General features: G+C 39.1%; 1 protein-coding gene across 1 annotated transcript; it reads right to left on the bottom strand.

The window, feature by feature from the left end:
- Positions 1-235: 235 nt before the first annotated feature.
- Positions 236-14457, bottom strand: LOC147438226 (EG45-like domain containing protein). Its single transcript, XM_086486094.1, has 3 exons — positions 14154-14457; positions 13720-14053; positions 236-378 (listed from the first exon to the last, which is right to left on the bottom strand). The coding sequence occupies exons 1-3, from the start codon at positions 14278-14280 to the stop codon at positions 372-374; spliced, it is 468 nt and encodes a 155-aa protein (XP_086342220.1). The 5' UTR covers positions 14281-14457; the 3' UTR covers positions 236-371.
- Positions 14458-17667: the final 3210 nt, after the last annotated feature.

Raw genomic sequence — 17667 nt, 5'->3', positions numbered from 1 at the left:
TATTGAATTTTGATCTATCAGTACGTAGATAGTTATGATGCATCCTCAGTCGTGACGGCCCGCTAACAATAACTTAATGAGTTGCATGTCGCTAGGTCTAAAAGGCTTTCAAATCACAATTCTCTTTTCAAACTAGTATAGGTGTTCCAAGGAACTCACCTTTAAATCTTATCATTGGCCACCTTTCTCATTCTGTTGAAATGGAAATGCTTGACACAGTTAGTTTAAAAACAACTATTAAAATTCTTCTTCCTTTTCAAAACTACGGGTTTATCCATTTGCAATTATTAAGCTCGAGAGATTTATGAATACAATTTCTCTTCATCTTGTTCGATTTGCTAATCTCCATCTTGTTCAGTCTTCTACAAAATTCAAACCCTACAAAAATAAGACCTCATTAGTACTTTTAGCAAGCAACCCAAAAATGCTCTTAAGAATAGCAAAACTAAAATTACTCTTCCTTTTCAAATCTATGGTTTTATCCATTTGAAATTATTAAAACTCAAGAGATTTATGAACATATTGAATATCCCTCTTAAAATAATGAAGACTATGAACATTTCATGGCATAATCGCAAATTTCATTTTTCCTTATCAACGTTACTATTACCTTCACTTCCTCTAAACTTTTAATACCTTCTCAAACTCTTCTAAAAATGTCAACAAGATCTTGTAAATTATGTGTGTATGTTTTGTCCTTGTGTTTGTATTTTGGTCAAGTACGTTTTTCTTTTTTGGGCTTAGCTATGGTTTGATAAAAAAACTCTCTCTCTCTCTCTCTCTCTCTCTCTCTCTCTCTCTCTCTCTCTACTTAAATCCAAATAGGTTTATATAATAAAATGTGAGCTATGGAGTAGGGACATTCCTACATAAAAATAAGCTCACAGCAGCAAGTGGAATAAATTGAGAGCTTTGGTATGAAGAGACAAATCCATACCTCCAAAAAAATAAGCCCTCAATAAGTAAATTACATGTAGTAAGAAAAATTCGTTAGATTTGGAGTAGGTTTACTTCTACATCCCAAGGGAGCTTACAATAAATAAATTAAATCTCCTACATCCCAGCATCTCTTGAGATTCCAATTAAAATGAAACACCTTAAAAAACATTGAACACACCCACAACACACTTATTGGCTCCTTTCCACTTTATATGGGGAATCTTCACAGATTCCCTTGTCTCTCAAGCTTTGCAAGCTAAAGGACAAAGTGTCCTTTGCAAGCTAAAGGACACTTTGTGATCTCGATGAAAATTGCATTGCTAATAATTGATCGTGAATGCAATGAGAAATATGCAATCCCTGTTGGACTAACCCATCAGGGTGACAAAGTTTGGTGCCTTCATATCACTGCATTACATATTTAAAAAAAAAAGTGTGATCCTTGAGTGCATGGCTTCCCTGTGTTCCCGACCACAAGCTTTTCCACATGTCTACATCTCCACCATATCCACAACAGCCCTTCCCTTTCCTGTTTGTTTGTCAGAGGGTACCTAACCACATACCCTCTAGTAAACCATGTTTTCAAAATGTCGCCCAACATGCTAGAGCTTACCCCTAGATCCACGTAAGCCATTAATATGTGAAGTACATTTTATAAGTTCACATTGTGAGCTTTGGTGTAGGAATAAACTCCTCCTCGAAAGGAGTGGGGAGAGGGCAAGATTCTCCTAGTGAAGAGAATGAATTAGGGGAACCCATCCCTCTATCCAAATAAGCTCTTAATAAGATAACTAACATTTCGACCTCTCCTGCTGCCAAAAATGAGTAGAAGCCTCCATCATGGCATGTGGCCTATGGTAGAGGCCGCTTGCCATGGTGGCAACAATGGTTTTGGTATGGCGGTCTGGGCTCCCCATATGCCCTATATTCTAATGTTGTTCTTCCTTTGGTGCATCGATCTTCGACAATGGCAGATGGCTCACTGCCATAGCTTGATGTTCCTATCATTTTGTGGAGTTTGAAGCTCATAGGCACCCCCCTTATGCGGCCTTAGTTTGGTATGTTTCTTTTTCAAGCATGGGTAGCCCCCTTTTAAGCTAGTTGATGTATTTTGTTGTTGGCTTTGGCTATGATGTGAACTTTGGTATCTTGTTGAAAATCATGTAATTTTTTTTGCCTCCATGCATTAGGAAGAGAATGGGGTCTAGAAGGGCCTCTTTATTTGCCATGAGATTATGGAGGTGATTAACATTTGGACAAATAGATGCATGCCATGTGTACAAGAATCGTGAATATGTAAGAGAGGTGTAAAGTGGTCACAAGATACACTTTTCTCCCCAAAAAGAGGGAGGAAAAATTTATGATTTTTGGCCTTCCATAACTCCTACATATGATCTCCGTTTTGAGCGGAGATTATAGATCTAAAATCTACATGCCGATCTCTTTCCATAGATATGTTACATGATATACTTTTGCCCTCTAGATTTTAAATTTCATTTTGGAAGGAAAATTTGAATTCAAATAAACAAGCCGTTTTACTTGTTTGAATTCAAAAGTTGTCATTTGATTGCTTTCTTAACACTAAAGGTTTGACTCCCTTAAACTGTCAAATAAAGAGGCGCTCCTAGACTCCATTCTCTTCCTAATGGGCTCATGATGAGCACAGAGTATGGTTTTACATGGTTACGATTTTCTTAATTTGCTTAAGCTCTCTCTGTTAGAGAGAGTATTACAAAAAAAATAGTATTACATAACTAACATTTCTAAGTAAAAGTAGTTTTCACACAAAATATCCCTACATTCTCCAAATAAGCTCCAATAGTAAAATGCCTTTCAATAAGTAAATTGTGAGCTTTGGAGTAGGCATTTTAGCTTGTATACTAAAAAAAAATCAAAGTATATAATTTCCTTTCTAAGCCAAATTGTGAGCTTTGGAGCAAGGAATTAAATTTGCTATATCAAAATGCGTCCAAAAAGGTATTTCTCCTTGGTGAAATTGTTTGTGGAATGTAAGCATTAGTTGATAATACCATATCAAAATAAGCTCAACAGCTCGCTTTAATGGGGTTATCCTAGAAAGCGGGGAAGTGATAACATCAATTGGAAAAAGGAGGAGCTTTGGTGAGTGGAAACAAGTAGTACAAGCCATCACTTTCAACTCTACTTAAAACCACCAAAGGCACTATTGTGTTAAGCTACATCCCCAACCCTGCCCATGTTTGCACCCAAATTTCTCGCTTATACTACATTAGACTACTTTGGAAGATCAAGAACCGTACCTCTCGATAGCTACTTGCACAAAGAATGTGCAACAAAGCAAGAAAGTGCTCATCTCCATCAAAAACACACAAGCTCTAAAGTATGGATCCAAGTTGTCCAAACTAGCTCGAGCTTGGTGCCCTCTGACCATCCAATGCAACTATCTTAGTAACTATCATATCATAGCCCCTCTTTGAGAAGGTTGTCCCCTCAAGGCACAAGCTCTGATTGTGGATCGTTGTACATTTGTGCTGAGTTAATATAAAGCTTGAGGCTATTTTAACTAACGCATTAATAGCACAATCTACCCAGCATGGTTGTGACTTGAATACGAAAACATCATAGAGAATTTCAGGTAGAATGATTTTGTACAATGAGGCTAGAGGTTGGTCCATGTATCCCAAATCCTTGCCACCCATCAATCAAGCAACCACATCATACGCTAATGGTGGTTCCATGCTTTATCTTTTATATTAACAAACCTCCCGCTCTCCACTAACGCAATCTTTTATTAACTTGCTGCTTTTTCTACTAGCCTATCAAAGCTTCTTTTCGCATACAATATATCAATTTCCACAAGGTTCCTAAAACACTATCACCTCTGTAATGACTCAACTAGCATCCCCAACGTTCAACTACAGTCAATTGTGACTACATGTGCAATGAAGTTCTTAGTCAACATGAGAGCAGAAGTAACAGATATGGTGATCAAAGGACTCACAGAAAGCACTACCAAGCCTAGATAATTTTTAATTGTTTATGTCACATATAGTAGCTTGAAGTATGATAATCGAAGGACCCACAAAGAGAGTTGCAAATCCTCAAGACTTTGTAATCGCCTGAGCCGACTATCACATACTTTTTAGTGCCGGCTACGTTCACAAGTGCTCAATATTATCACACATGCTAAATAATGATGATGGATTGAAAGCTTCAATGTACTTCAAGAGTCTGCATAAAGCTAGAAGACAACATCGGCTTTTCATCAAAATCCTCAAAGAGAATTGCAATGAGCTTCTTGAGTACTTCGTCAAAATTTTCTCACAAACGTAAAAGCACAAAAGGGAGCATTCAACTATCCCTAGGCTTTTTGTCCCTAATGACAAAAAGAGAATCAATAATCTACAAGACGAGTTTGAGCATGAGGCAAGGATCAATACAAAAATAGTGATGATGGTGAACATGGTAGTAGAATTGAACACGACGGTGGATTTCATAGCAGAAGTGGTAGAAGGGATGATCATGAAGATCATAATAGACATGTTTGCCACTATGATGGAGATCGCACTAGACATGATTGACATGAGAGAAGTTTAGTAACCAAAGGACTCACAAATATCATGATGTGTGTGTGTGTGTGTGTGTGTGTGTGTTATACCTACCTATTACATATCTCCATGCTGAAAGTTATATAGAAATGTGTGTATTACTTGTATACTATATAACTTTTTCACACACACACACACACACACACACACACACACACATATATATATATATATATATATATATATATATATATATATATATATATATATATATGTGTGTGTGTATATATATATATATATTCACACACACACACACATATATATATACATATGTGTATATATATATATATATATATATATATATATATATATATATATATATATATATATATATATATATATATGTGTGTGTGTGTGTGTGTGTGTGTGTGTGTGTGTGTGTGTGTGTACATATAGTGTGTGTGAGCGTGTGTGTGTGTGTATACATATATACACACATATATATGTACATACATATATATATATATATATATATGTATGTATGTATGTATGTATGTATGTATGTATATATATATATGTATGTATGTATATACATATATGTATGTATGTATTTATATGTATGTATATATATGTATGTATATCTTTATATATATACATATATGTATGTATGTATTTATATGTATGTATATATATGTATGTATATATATGTATGTATATCTTTATATATATATATATATATATATATATATCGATAACATGTATATTACTAATAGATAGATAGATTGGTGAACCGAAGAAACCTTTGTTACAAGTAAAGACAAAGCTCACTAGTCTGCTTATAGCATCATTGGTAACATGGAAAAGTACACCCGTGATTTATATGAAACTCTTTCCGAAGATGTTCACCAATTAAAGCTTAAGGCTTAGGATTTGGCTTGGCGTGCGGAAAGAGAGAAGAGTCAGCGCACCAAAGATATAGATACACAATATATGTTATCTAAAAAGCTATGAAGGAAACAATCAACCATGCCCAAGAGAAGATGAAGTCGGAGATAGAATTCCATGGACTTCCTAGTGGGTACCCTTTGCAAAGGTCTACGAAAACTTGGAGTGTACCTTAGCACTTGAAATACCACGACACCATCAATTATTTATAAAAATTGGGTGTTGGCTCCTTTGCAATATAAGGGAAAATCTTTATGTATTGAAGCAATATCAAGGAATGCCTTTACAAAAATTCAATTCTTTCAAGGACGAGGTCATCTTTGATCTTTGACACAAGAGCATCATGTGCGTAGTGTTGCACATATATGCTATGAGCTATTAATAGCCATTTATTTATACTTCAACTGAGAAAGGATCATTGGGAAACCAAATTGTGAAGGAGAGAAAGAAAGATGATAAGCGTTCAAGTAAACGTAAAGTCTCTAAGCTGAATCAAGGAGAATTAATTCGAGTCATGGCTTTTACGAACAATGTGTCAAATATCATAACTGCTTTAGTACGCACAATGGCCTATACCTATCAATTGGCTATTTTTTATTGTGACCTCTATCATTTTAATGTTATGTAGGATTTTACAAGGGATTCAAATACTCGAGTTGGCATCATTGATTCACTTTTAGTGATGAAATCTGAATTAGAGAGGCGAAAGTCACTATGGTTGTCAAAGCAAAACCTATAAGGTTAAACCTTGGATTGTTCCACAGCTTTCAAAGGACATACATAATGACCATGTGTATACCAGAGAGGTTGATGTATATGCACTAGCTTGGCTTATTGATCAAATGGTCAACTTTTGTACGGAGTTTTCTATGGAATATAATACTGATTAGTTAGCATCTCCTTTAGAAATTGAAATATACCATATTAGAGAGATTATAAAAGCTGGGTATCTTTTATACATAAAGAATAGAAAGTCATTTGAAGAATTATGTGCAGACTTAACCCACATGCACTTGGATGGGAACACATGTTTGTAGCCCTTGGTGAAAATGATGCTTACTTGTATTGAGTTACATACTTTTGTCTTTGTTGCAAGATGTTGGTCATCAAAGATGTAACTTTCTTTTAGACTAAATGTTGATCATTAAAGATGTGTAACTTTCTTTTGTTTCAATCAATATATTGTAAATATCTTTATTTTATAAGATTTGGCTTCTATATATTAATTATATCTTTTATATGCATAATTATTGATGATAGAAAAGAATCATTCTTTGTGTTAAAAGAAATTTTCTCTTTCATTATACTTAGTATAAAGATAATTTATCTTTGTATTTTTAATTTATTAGTAGATCGCTCCTCTTAGATGACCTAAGAAAAATAATAGCCAAAGGACTATTCAACAAGTTCTTCGTTTGCATGATCTTTAACTTTCTCTTAACATAGAGGCTGGTGAGGCAGCTACTATAGCTCTAGGTAACTATGAGCTTGAAGGTAGTTCCAACAAAAAGAAGTATATGCATCAATGGCTAGAAAGCTAGAAGATACCTCATCCTTGGGATTTTTCGCTTATTAATAACCATGGAAAAAAGAGGGTCAAATATAGGTGATACACTTTCGCAAATAAAAAAAGTCAATTCTTTGAAAAATTCCCTAACTTTGAAAAAATTCGTATTAAATGAGGCTACGATGTCAGGTCTGCACTTAGATGCAAAGGTAATATGAGATGCTCACAATAAAAAAACCACAGCTCCCATAGAGAAACACATTGCAGTGCTAACAAAAGGAGAGAGAAAGAATCATCTCAATCATGCAAACTTCATAGTATGTGGTCTGTAAAAATTTACCTTTAATAAATTGTAAAGCTTTAAAAATTCATGAAAAGGTAAATTTCAGTAAACCACATACCACCAAGTTTCCATTACCGATATGATTTTTTATCTCTTCTCATCTGTTATCACTACAATGTGTCTCTAAAAATTGTAGTTTTTTATGAGCATCCCATATTGCCTTTGCATCTTAGTGTGGACTAAACACAGCATGTTCATATGACGCAGACCTTTGTAAGGTTGAGGAACCTTCTCTACTAAATTGAGTCTTTATTCTGTCTGTAAAGGTGCACCACCTAGATTTGACCCTTTCTTTTCCACCAATATCAATCATCGAAAAAGCCCAAGGATGAGTTATCTTCCAACTTTTTAAGCATCGACATATATACTTGTTTTTGTTAGAACTAGTCATTGTTACCTAGAGTTGTAGTAGCCACCTTTCAAACCTCTATGTTAAGAGAAAGTTGAGGATCATACAAGCCAAAGATTTGTTTAATGGTCCTATGGTTTTTTATTCCTTTGCTTTTTATTTTACTTAGGTAGTCCAAGAAAAGCCATCTATCAATAAATTACAAAAAACAAAGCGTAAACTATCTTTAAACTAACTACAATGAAAGAGAACATTCACTTTAATACCAAAATGATGTTTTTATATCATCAATGATCATGACTAATAAAAGATATGTTTAAGATACACAATCAAATCTTATAAAATAAAAACACTTTTGATACATTCATTAAAACAAAAGAAAGCTACATCTTTGATGATTCACTAAAAGAAAGTCACGTCTTTGATAGCCAATATCTTGCTACAAAGACAAGAGTATATAATTCAATAAGAGACTTACATCATTTTCACCAATGGCCACAGACATTTATTCCCATCCAAGTGCATTCAGTCTGCATACAATTCTTCAAAAGATTTCTTATTCTTTATCTACAAAAGATACGCACCTTTTATAAATAAGGTATGTTTCACTCGTTGATCAAGATACTACCATATCGCTATTGTATTTCATTAAAAAACTCTATATAAAGATAATCATTTGATCAATAAGCCATGCTCGTGCATAAGCATTAACCTCTCTAGTATGCACATGATCATTATATGTGTCCTCCAAAAGTTTTGGAGCAATCCAAGGTTTACGCTTATGGACTTTGATAAATGACAACAATTAAGCGGTTGACGCCTCTCATATCAAGCCTCATGCAATCAATAATACCAACTCGAAGATATAAATCCCTTATAAAATCCAACATAACATTAAAAGGATGGAGGTCAAAATGAGAAACACCCAATTCATCGGTATAGACCATTGTGTGTACTATAGCAATTATGATAGTTGGCACATTGTTCGCAAAAGCCATGATTCGAGTTAATTCTCCTACTTTCAGTTTAGAGACCTTACCTTTACTTGGACTTGCACCATCTTTCTCTTCCTTCTTCACAATTCAACTGAAGGTAACTTTTTCAAATAGTAGATTGTCATCATATTTCCAATGATGCTTTCTCCATTGAAGTATTAAAAAATGGCTAGCAATTGCTCATAGCACTTGTACACAATACAACGCATAGTCTTCCTCTGACAAAGATCAAAGCTAACCTCGTCCTTGAAGGGCTTCAATCTATATCCACACATTCCTCGATACTACTTTCTTGCATAAGTGTTTTCACTTGGAGGATACAAAATACCATCAATTCTTACTTGACAACAAGTGTTAAGGTGCACTCCGAGTTTCTCACAGACTTTTACAAAGGGTTCCCACTCAAATGTCTACGGCATTCTATCTCTGACTCTGTGTTCTCTTGGGCATGGTTGACTTGCTCTTTTCGTAGCTTTTTAGATAATACATATTGTGTTTCTATATCTTTGGCGTGCTTACTCTTTTTTCTTTCCACACACCAAGCCAAATCCCAAGCCTTGAGCTTTATCATTTGAACACCTTTGGGAGGAGCTTCATATAAATCACGGGTGCAATTTTCCATGTTACCAATGATATTATAAGCAGACTGGCGAGCTTTGTCTTTACTTATTATAACAAAGGTATCCTTGGAGATGACGCTCACAATTGCTTTTTGAATCATTTCTATTGTGAGCATTTTTTTTGCATTTGCTTCTCCGATAAATCACTAATCATCTTGCAAAGAGTTGATCTTAGAGACTAAAGAAATGCGTCCTTCTTATCCTCTGTCATAGTGACGATATATATCCTATGAAGAAAAATAAAGGAGAAGTTAATCTACATACATGTAGATATTTTCAAGTATAATTTAAACTATTACATTAAGGCTTCTACGTCAATTTAATGTGACACACATGTATGATTGATATAATCAATATACCTAGATGAATCCAGGATAAGCCCAGATTTACCCTTAAAGGGAAGTGCAAGGTGTAGACCCATGGTAGTCACCCACAAGACAATATAACCATTAGCTCCATCATGCTTACTATTTACTAAATACCACGACATCTCCACTAACGTCGTCAATGTCCAATAGTGGATGTAGAACTAGGTACTAATAGATGCTCTCCAACACAACACACACTACATGCACACACACATGAGCATACATCAACACAAAGTTCAGCGTACTAAGTTTCTGTCATGACCCCGGAGATCAAGGGCAGACTCAACCATAATGAAGCCTAGCACTAAAAGAAGCATTGATCAATATGTTTGAATTACATTCTCATACTATAAATCGCTTTTAAAGCTAGAAGAATTGAATTCAAGAATCGATAGCTCAAAATGGAACATACGGTCAAGCCATATGGCCATGTGACAAGTTGAGACTCTGTTTGTAACTATATAGAAAATGAAGAGATTGTGTGCATGTGTGTGTGTCTGTGTGTGTGAGACACACACATTCTAGGTATGCAAGGCATGTTTAATATCCTTTTTATTGTAAAAAGAGACATAACTTATGTTGTGGTAAGAATATATAGATCAAGATAACACATTCAATCAAGCCATATGACAATGTGGCAAATTGAGACTATAGAATTTATTACTACATAGAAAAGAGAGTAAGAATCTTAAAATCTATACCTCTTTTATGGGAGAAAAAAAAGGCATAATTGCCATTTAGAAAGAATGGATAGCTCAAGATTACACACTTAATCAAGCCATACGACCATGTGACAAATTGAGGCTAATCTAAGTGTAAATACATAAATCCATTCTAATTTTGGATTGTCGAATAATTTACATCTACATTTGTAAAAAATAATTGTTGTTAAAAGTTTAAACAACTCTTTACAAGAAGAAACTCTTTAGACTTTAGACCAAAATCTGCACACAAAATGATCGCTTTTACTACTTCAAAAAAAACTTGAAAAGAAAGAAATAGGCTTCAAGTGTTTGAAAGAAAACCGACGACAGCCAAATTTGAAGAAATCATTCAAAAATGAAACGATGTATAGTTTCTATAGAAAACATAGAGTCTCTCAAGAGTGGAAGCAGCCTCATAAAGTGCTTAATAAGAGCTTACAGCTCCCAGCTTGTGTGAGCCCTCTATGCACCTTTTTCTAACTTTGGGATCCTCAAGGCACTAATTGTGCTTGAAGCTTAATGTATATTCTTTATTGAGTTAGTATTGTAATACAATACTACCACTCACAATTGTGAGTATGGCCAAAAAAAAGAAATTTGAAGCATATTAAACTCTTTAAGAAATTAAACTCTTCAAAAAGTATAAAACTTTAAACTCGTTCTACTTCAAGGTAATTGTGAAAGCGTATGAGAGATAGTTATACCAAATAAAAAAGCAATAGATGCAAAAATAAGACCCATGTAATCTAAACTATAAAAAAATCACTTTCTCTAACAATGAAACTCCGTGGACCGTGAATGAAAAAAATTCAGGTTTAGTGTTCTCCAAGTTCTTTTATTGAGCATTGGCAATGAACATCCAGAACTCTGAATTGTTTAGTGAGCACTGGTCCTAAATGATGCATTTGTCCCTTAGTTAGCTAGATAAATTTTGAATCTTTCATAGTTTCACTAAGGTACATGAGTTTTGAAGTGATTAAATTAAATCCACATTTCATAACTTCAATAGACTACAGTTTTGAAACTTTAAAAGACTCATGAATCATCCATGTCGTCACAATTGGTAGGATGTGCTCTCTATCTCTGTTGAGCTTGAAGGAGCACGCGAAAAAGTTCCCAAGTAGCTCCAACATAAAAGCCAAATGTCATAAAATCTAATATCTAACCACCCCAAATGATTTTCTCATATTAAATTGATCACTTAATGTGGGAGAATAAACGGGAACAAGTGTTAAGATATAGATATGTGGTTATAGATCTATCTCAATACGGGGCCAATAGTAAAGGGGCCCAAATGGGAGATGGTCTATCAAGAGCAAGGCTAACCAATGGAGCATAAGACCTTAGGGTTAGCTTCATTGAAGACCTCCAATAATGTGTGTAAAAGTCCTTTGACCTTAGGTAAGCTAGGGCTGAGCTTGAGGTGGGAACCCGGCCCAAGCTCGAGGTGCTTGTCGTGCTTGAGGTGCTTGTCCTTCTTGAGGTGCTTGATTAAGATGCTTGAGGTGCTTGACTGGCTCCATGCTTGAGGTGCTTGACTTGGTACATGATTAAGGTGCTTGAGGTGCCTTGAGAAGCTTGCTTGAGATGCTTGTGGGAACACCCCCTACTTCAAGTGCTTAGTCATGCTTGATGACTAAGGGGTTTGCTCATCCAAAGTCAAAAAGATCCCTACAAAAAAAGGGGGGCGAGCCTACGAGGGGGGGGGATGAGAGAGAACACACACACACACACACATAAGGGAAGCCCCAGCTTGAAGAGGCAGCAAGGACACTTGTTAAGTTCCTCCTCATGTTGCCCTCATGGTGTGTCTAAAGCCTATTGGTTGGCCACCCAGGGAGTCCAATGATAATTTAGGATATTTAATTAATTGATTTTGCATTTATCAAGTCCTCTCTCTCAAAGGGAAAAGGGGGACACTTGTCCCAAGACTACCCCTGTTGCTTGTAATGGCTCCTTCTTGTGATTGGCTAGGCCTGGAGGGGTCCAATGAGCTTCAAGCATGAGCTACAAGGGGGGTTCGACCCAAGCAAGCTAGGGGGGTATTTAGGGGGTATACTCACCCACACACACTCACAAACACTCTCATTGTGTACTATGCAAAGTGCAAGAGCTCCCTCTCCTTCTCCATGCAAGTAGAGGTTGAGAGCCTACACCAACACTCTTGGCTATGGAGTGCAAATCCATCCACGAGCCATGCTTCAATGCTTGAGCTTGCCATCTATTTCTTCTTCATTACTATGCTATTATGTATGCTAGCACAAGAGTTATGATAAGTGAGGAACTAACTCTTTCTCGTATGAAATGTTTCTTCTTCCTCTTCCCTACCCTCATTCCCTGCTAGCTCTCTCCACCTTCGAAGGTGTTTGAGGTCTTGGGACTGAGGCTTTGTATAGTTAAAGCTTTCTTCAAGTTTAGGTTATGCTATGATGGTGATGCATGAAGCTTTCCATCTTCATTGCTTCACCTAGGTCACAAGGAACACAAAGAATGTAATGTAACAAGTCTCTCTTTATGGGACAAATCATAATCCAAATGCCTATTGGAGGGGGGACCGGCTCCACATAAATCCGATCCTCAACTGTTGTCATGTTCTCTAAATTCTCTCTCTTGCAAAAGTATTGTCTATACCAAGTTAACTAATTGCTATGATTATGTTGCTATCTTCAATTATGTTCACCCGTTATGCTCACCAAGTTATTTCTCAAAAGTACTCTCATTAATTTCCGCTACTCTCAAGTTAAATAGGCCAATTCCATTACACCAAAAGTATGGGAGTTACATATGGCATTTACTGCAGGTGTAATTGCATAAAGAATCCTTTTGTTAATTTCTTATTGGTTGTAAGTACAATGCTTTGTATAAGAGAGAGCTTCAAAAAGCATGTTCTACTATTGCAGCTCATATAAATTGAAGGTCTCTTTTGCTTGGTGAATGTAGCTTTTTGGATGTTCCTCGCTAGGCCTTTCTCTGGGGAGCTTTCCTTTGGCAAGTATAAGGCGTGGTTTGTACTACCTCACTCACCCTCTCTTGTTCCCCTCTCCCTTAGTTTTCTGGCTGTTATGAAAGAGTTTTGCAGTTTGATAACTGATGCTCCTTAAGGTGAATTTCAGTCAGGGATTCACAAAAGTCCCTAAGATGGCAAAGATGGAGGCCTTTCATTGTAGCCCTTTATGATCCTTCAAGATTATATGTAATTTCTAGATATTTTGATTCCCTAGGCACTTTTGTTCTCATATCATAACTCCTATAGTGAGGATAGCCCCTATCCTTCCTTAAGGACAATTGTACTCTCTTTTTCTTTATTTTAATCAAACTTGGTCTTTCTCATAAAAAAAACTAATTCAAACCCAGGTGACACCATATTACAACTAATCTCATTGGTGGGAGCATGTAGGAGAAGGGGATTTCAGGGGGCGTACCAGTTGTAGCGGATGCGAATTGAACCGAGGTCAGGGTCGGCCAGCTGGGAGAAGGCAGAGAGGGAGAGGGAGAGAGTGGCGTGGGATCGCTTGCATGAGGAGACGCAGAGGTCTACAATGGTGACATTGATGGGGCCGCCTGTATTGTTGCCCGGTACTATCTTGCCGCTACTTCCTGGGGGAACCTGTTGAACACTGTTGGAGATGCAGCCCTTTCCCACGCACCGCACCCTCACCCTCTTTCCGCATGCCGCGCCCCGCTTGAACAGCGCCGCATTCGCCGCCGCAAACAGCCCGTCCTTCGGCAACTGGATGCCATAGCTGCAAGCCCTCTCTGCAAGAAACCCATAAGATTAAATTCAGCGGCGCAGCAACTGGATCTGCTTTCAACATCTCGGAAGATTCTTCTGATAGGATTGGAGAGGGGAGCTTACGAGAATGCTTGGTGTAGAAGGTCGCAATCCCGGAGCGCTCAGCTGCTGGTTTCTTACTGCCCGCCGATGCTACATGAATGGACAGGATCGCCACTGCAAAGAGCAGCACCCCCGCTCTTACGCCCATCCTCTTCTTTGAGATCTTCAGCTGATGTATATCTGTGACTGTGTGTGTGTGTGTGTGTGTCTCCCAATCCAAGCAGACGCGGTGACGCCGGACCCTTTTATCGGCAGGAACAGCAGCTCCCGGTCAACCCATTACAGCACCCACAAACGTGCTCACCAGTCACGAGTCCCGACTCCCATCATTTGGGGGTGCTCAAAATTCACTCACAATCTATTTATCTATATCTATAAATCTATATAACGTTATTATCTATACTATATATTAAGGAGACTGTTTTTTCAGTGCCACGTGTCAAAATTTGTTGCATCCGGTGAGTTTTGGTTTATATGTGAGAGAGAGAGAGAGAGAGAGAGAGAGAGAGAGGCGGCCGAAGGCCGTCGGCCACACTCTATTATGGAAGAGGAGATTTAGGGCTGCCACGTGGCTCAAGGAGAGGCTCGAAAGTGAAGAGAATGGTGAGCCGCCAACCGCCATGACAAGGACCAAGTGCCGGAGTGGGACAGTGCCGCAACGATTGGAGGAAGCCCAACCGTCACCCGAGTGGGGGAGTGGGGAGTGCGCTCTGGATAGAGAGAGAGAGAGAGAGAGAGAGAGAGAGAGAGAGAGACAGAGACCATTCCATTTGGCGAGCTCCTGTTGACGAGCAGGAGAGAGAAAGAGAGAGAGAGAGAGAGAGCATTTCATTTGGCCAGCTATGGCGAGCTGCTGTTGACGGAAAGAGAGAGAGAGAGAGAGAGAGAGAGAGAGAGAGAGAGAGAGAGAGTGATATTCGTTGCTGCTACTGGCGAGCTGGTGTTCATCCAGGAGAAAGTGCACCTACAGCTAGCTGGGAAGGACAAGACTATCGCCAGGTATTTAGCCTCCCTCTCTCTCTCTCTCTCTCTCTCTCTCTCTCTCTCTCTCTCTCTCTCTCTCTCTCTCTCTCTCTCTCCGGCTTCTGACTGTTGAGGTAGCTTACATGACCCACCATCGAACACAATGAGGTTGAAGGCTGAATTAGCAGTTGATTATTACCAAACAAGGCGATAAAGAGAGTAGCATCCAACATTGAGAGGAAAGTGAATCTGCGTAGTCTTTGCCACCTACCACTGCTCTCTTTATGTTGAGTTGGCCACTGGCCACATGAGATATTCTCACAACCTCTCCTGCTATAAAGGGCACTCCGCAAAACCCTCTCGGCCTTTGTGTGATGCCTCCCCCCGCTAGCAACAGCACGCTCATCAGCAGATCATGAAGCGTTGTTGATATTGTAGGAGGCCGATCCCCACTCACCCTGCTCTCCTCGACCTAAGGTGGCCTCCTTCTCATATTACCCACAACCATGCACCTCGACTGTTTGCAGTTTGCGCTAGAGGGTGCAGCAAGGTCGAGCGCGTCTGCGGCGGCAGGTTCTGGACAAGGCAATGGCTTAGGCTCCGCAGGCAAGGCATCAGGTGATGTGTTGTCTGTGTGTGTTGGGTTGGGGTTTGGGGGGGGGGGGGGGGGGGGGGACAATGGCCATGTAGGAAGGCTACACGGGGCAACAACTCGGGCAGTAGCGCTACAGAAGCATACAGAGGCCAGGGGACGTCTTCTGCAGGGCGAGATCAGTAGACCGCGGGCAAGGCACTGCATGCGCTCGGGGCGAGGGAGGGGTGTTGTGCCTCTGCTATGGGAGGTGCCCCATGGTCAAATGACTCTACTATGGAGGGTGCAACACGCGCGATCGAACAAGGAGTAGATAAGGTGGCGCATGCAAGGCATCTCGTTAATGACTGAATTAGTTAGGACAATGAAATGAAATGAATCTAGAGAGAGAGAGAGAGAGAGAGAGAGAGAGAGAGAGAGAGAAAGAGAATTCGAAGAGATTGAACGGAGATTGAATTAGTTAGGCCAATGAAATGAAATGAAGAGAGAGAGAGAGAGAGAGAGAGAGAGAGAGGAAGAAGAAGAAGAGAGTTTTAACGTCATAGGAAATATCCCAAGAGACCTTAAAGATCTAGCCGATGAGGAGTTGAATTGACGACCTATTATTCAAGAGGGAAATGGCATAACCAATCTACCACACTTGAGAGAGAGAGAGAGAGAGAGAGAGAGAGAGAGAGAGAGAGAGAGAGAGAGAGAGAAGAGAGGGCAACACAATTGTGAGCAGCCAATTAGTTGTGAGCTTGGTACAAAGAGAGCATCCTCTAGGGACATGGACGGAGTGGGGTTACAGGTGAAGCTCCAATGGAGGAGATGGTCTTGTCGCCATGGTCGGGGATGGAGGAGAGCTTGAAAGTGTTCACAAATTCCATAAGAGAAAAACCTAGGAGGGTAATATGGGGACGATTATGGAGCGAGCTCAATGGAGCGAGCTTTTTTTTTTTTTAGGGCCACCACCACTACCTCCCATTGCCGCCCCTTAGCAGCCATCGCCACCACCACCTAAGTCCACCACCGGTGGTTAGTGGTGCTAGCTTACTGCCACCATGAGCCGCTTCTAATCCTACCACCACCACCCATTGCTGCCCCTCCCCACCATTGGAGTAGCCAAGGACCTCCTCCTCTCTCTCTCTCTCTCTCTCTCTCTCTCTCTCTCTCTCTCTCTCTCTCTCTCTCTCTCTCACACACACACACACACACACACACACACATGCTTGAGCCTATCCCCTTGTCAGTGATACACACTATCATAGCCATTCGGCTCAGCTCATACTCCCTTTGATGTGAGACAGGACGTTCGGACAATGGAGGAATCAATTTGATTGTGCACTTTTTATGCTCACTTCAAGTTTGAGAGTCAGAGTACCACACACTACTAGAGTGCTCAGCTTTTGGTCACATCCAAACTTGCTTCCCTCACATTTTTAGCCATGACTTAGACCTATACACTTTCCTCTCCCATCCACAGTATGGGCTCTCCATTGTAATTTTCATCACCACAATTTTGGAGCATCGAGTATCACTCATCAGCCACACACATACTACATCACATGTAACATTGGTCCCATAGGTCATATTTGACCTCCAATGATGATAATAAAATCTCTCTCTCTCTCTCTCTCTCTCTCTCTCTCTCTCTCTCTCTCTCTCTCACACACACACACACACACACACACACACACACATTGGTGACGAGTCTAATGATTGAGTCGAATCATGCATTGAGCTTGTTAATGCAAGCTTTGAGATTGTGATTCTCTTCCATGACACAATTGAGGGCCGTTTGGAGCTGTTCAAAGAGCCAAGCTTGCTTCGAGCTGCCAGGACAACCACAAAGCTCGACCGTGTCCTCACAAGGTTTTGGGGTTGTAGTCTTCTCTTTGGTTGTCATGTTGTCCACGATGGGACTGGGTTGGCTTGTAGCGTAGGAACACCGGCTGAAGTGTGTGAGTGTGTAGACTAGTGTAAACCTAAAAGATAATG

This window comes from Adiantum capillus-veneris, chromosome 17 (assembly GCF_014529385.1).
Source record: "Adiantum capillus-veneris isolate H3 chromosome 17, ASM1452938v2, whole genome shotgun sequence".
Lineage (NCBI taxonomy): Eukaryota > Viridiplantae > Streptophyta > Polypodiopsida > Polypodiales > Pteridaceae > Adiantum > Adiantum capillus-veneris.
The sequence above is the reverse complement of the archived record's forward strand: the minus strand, read 5'-3'. Positions and strand labels throughout refer to the sequence as shown.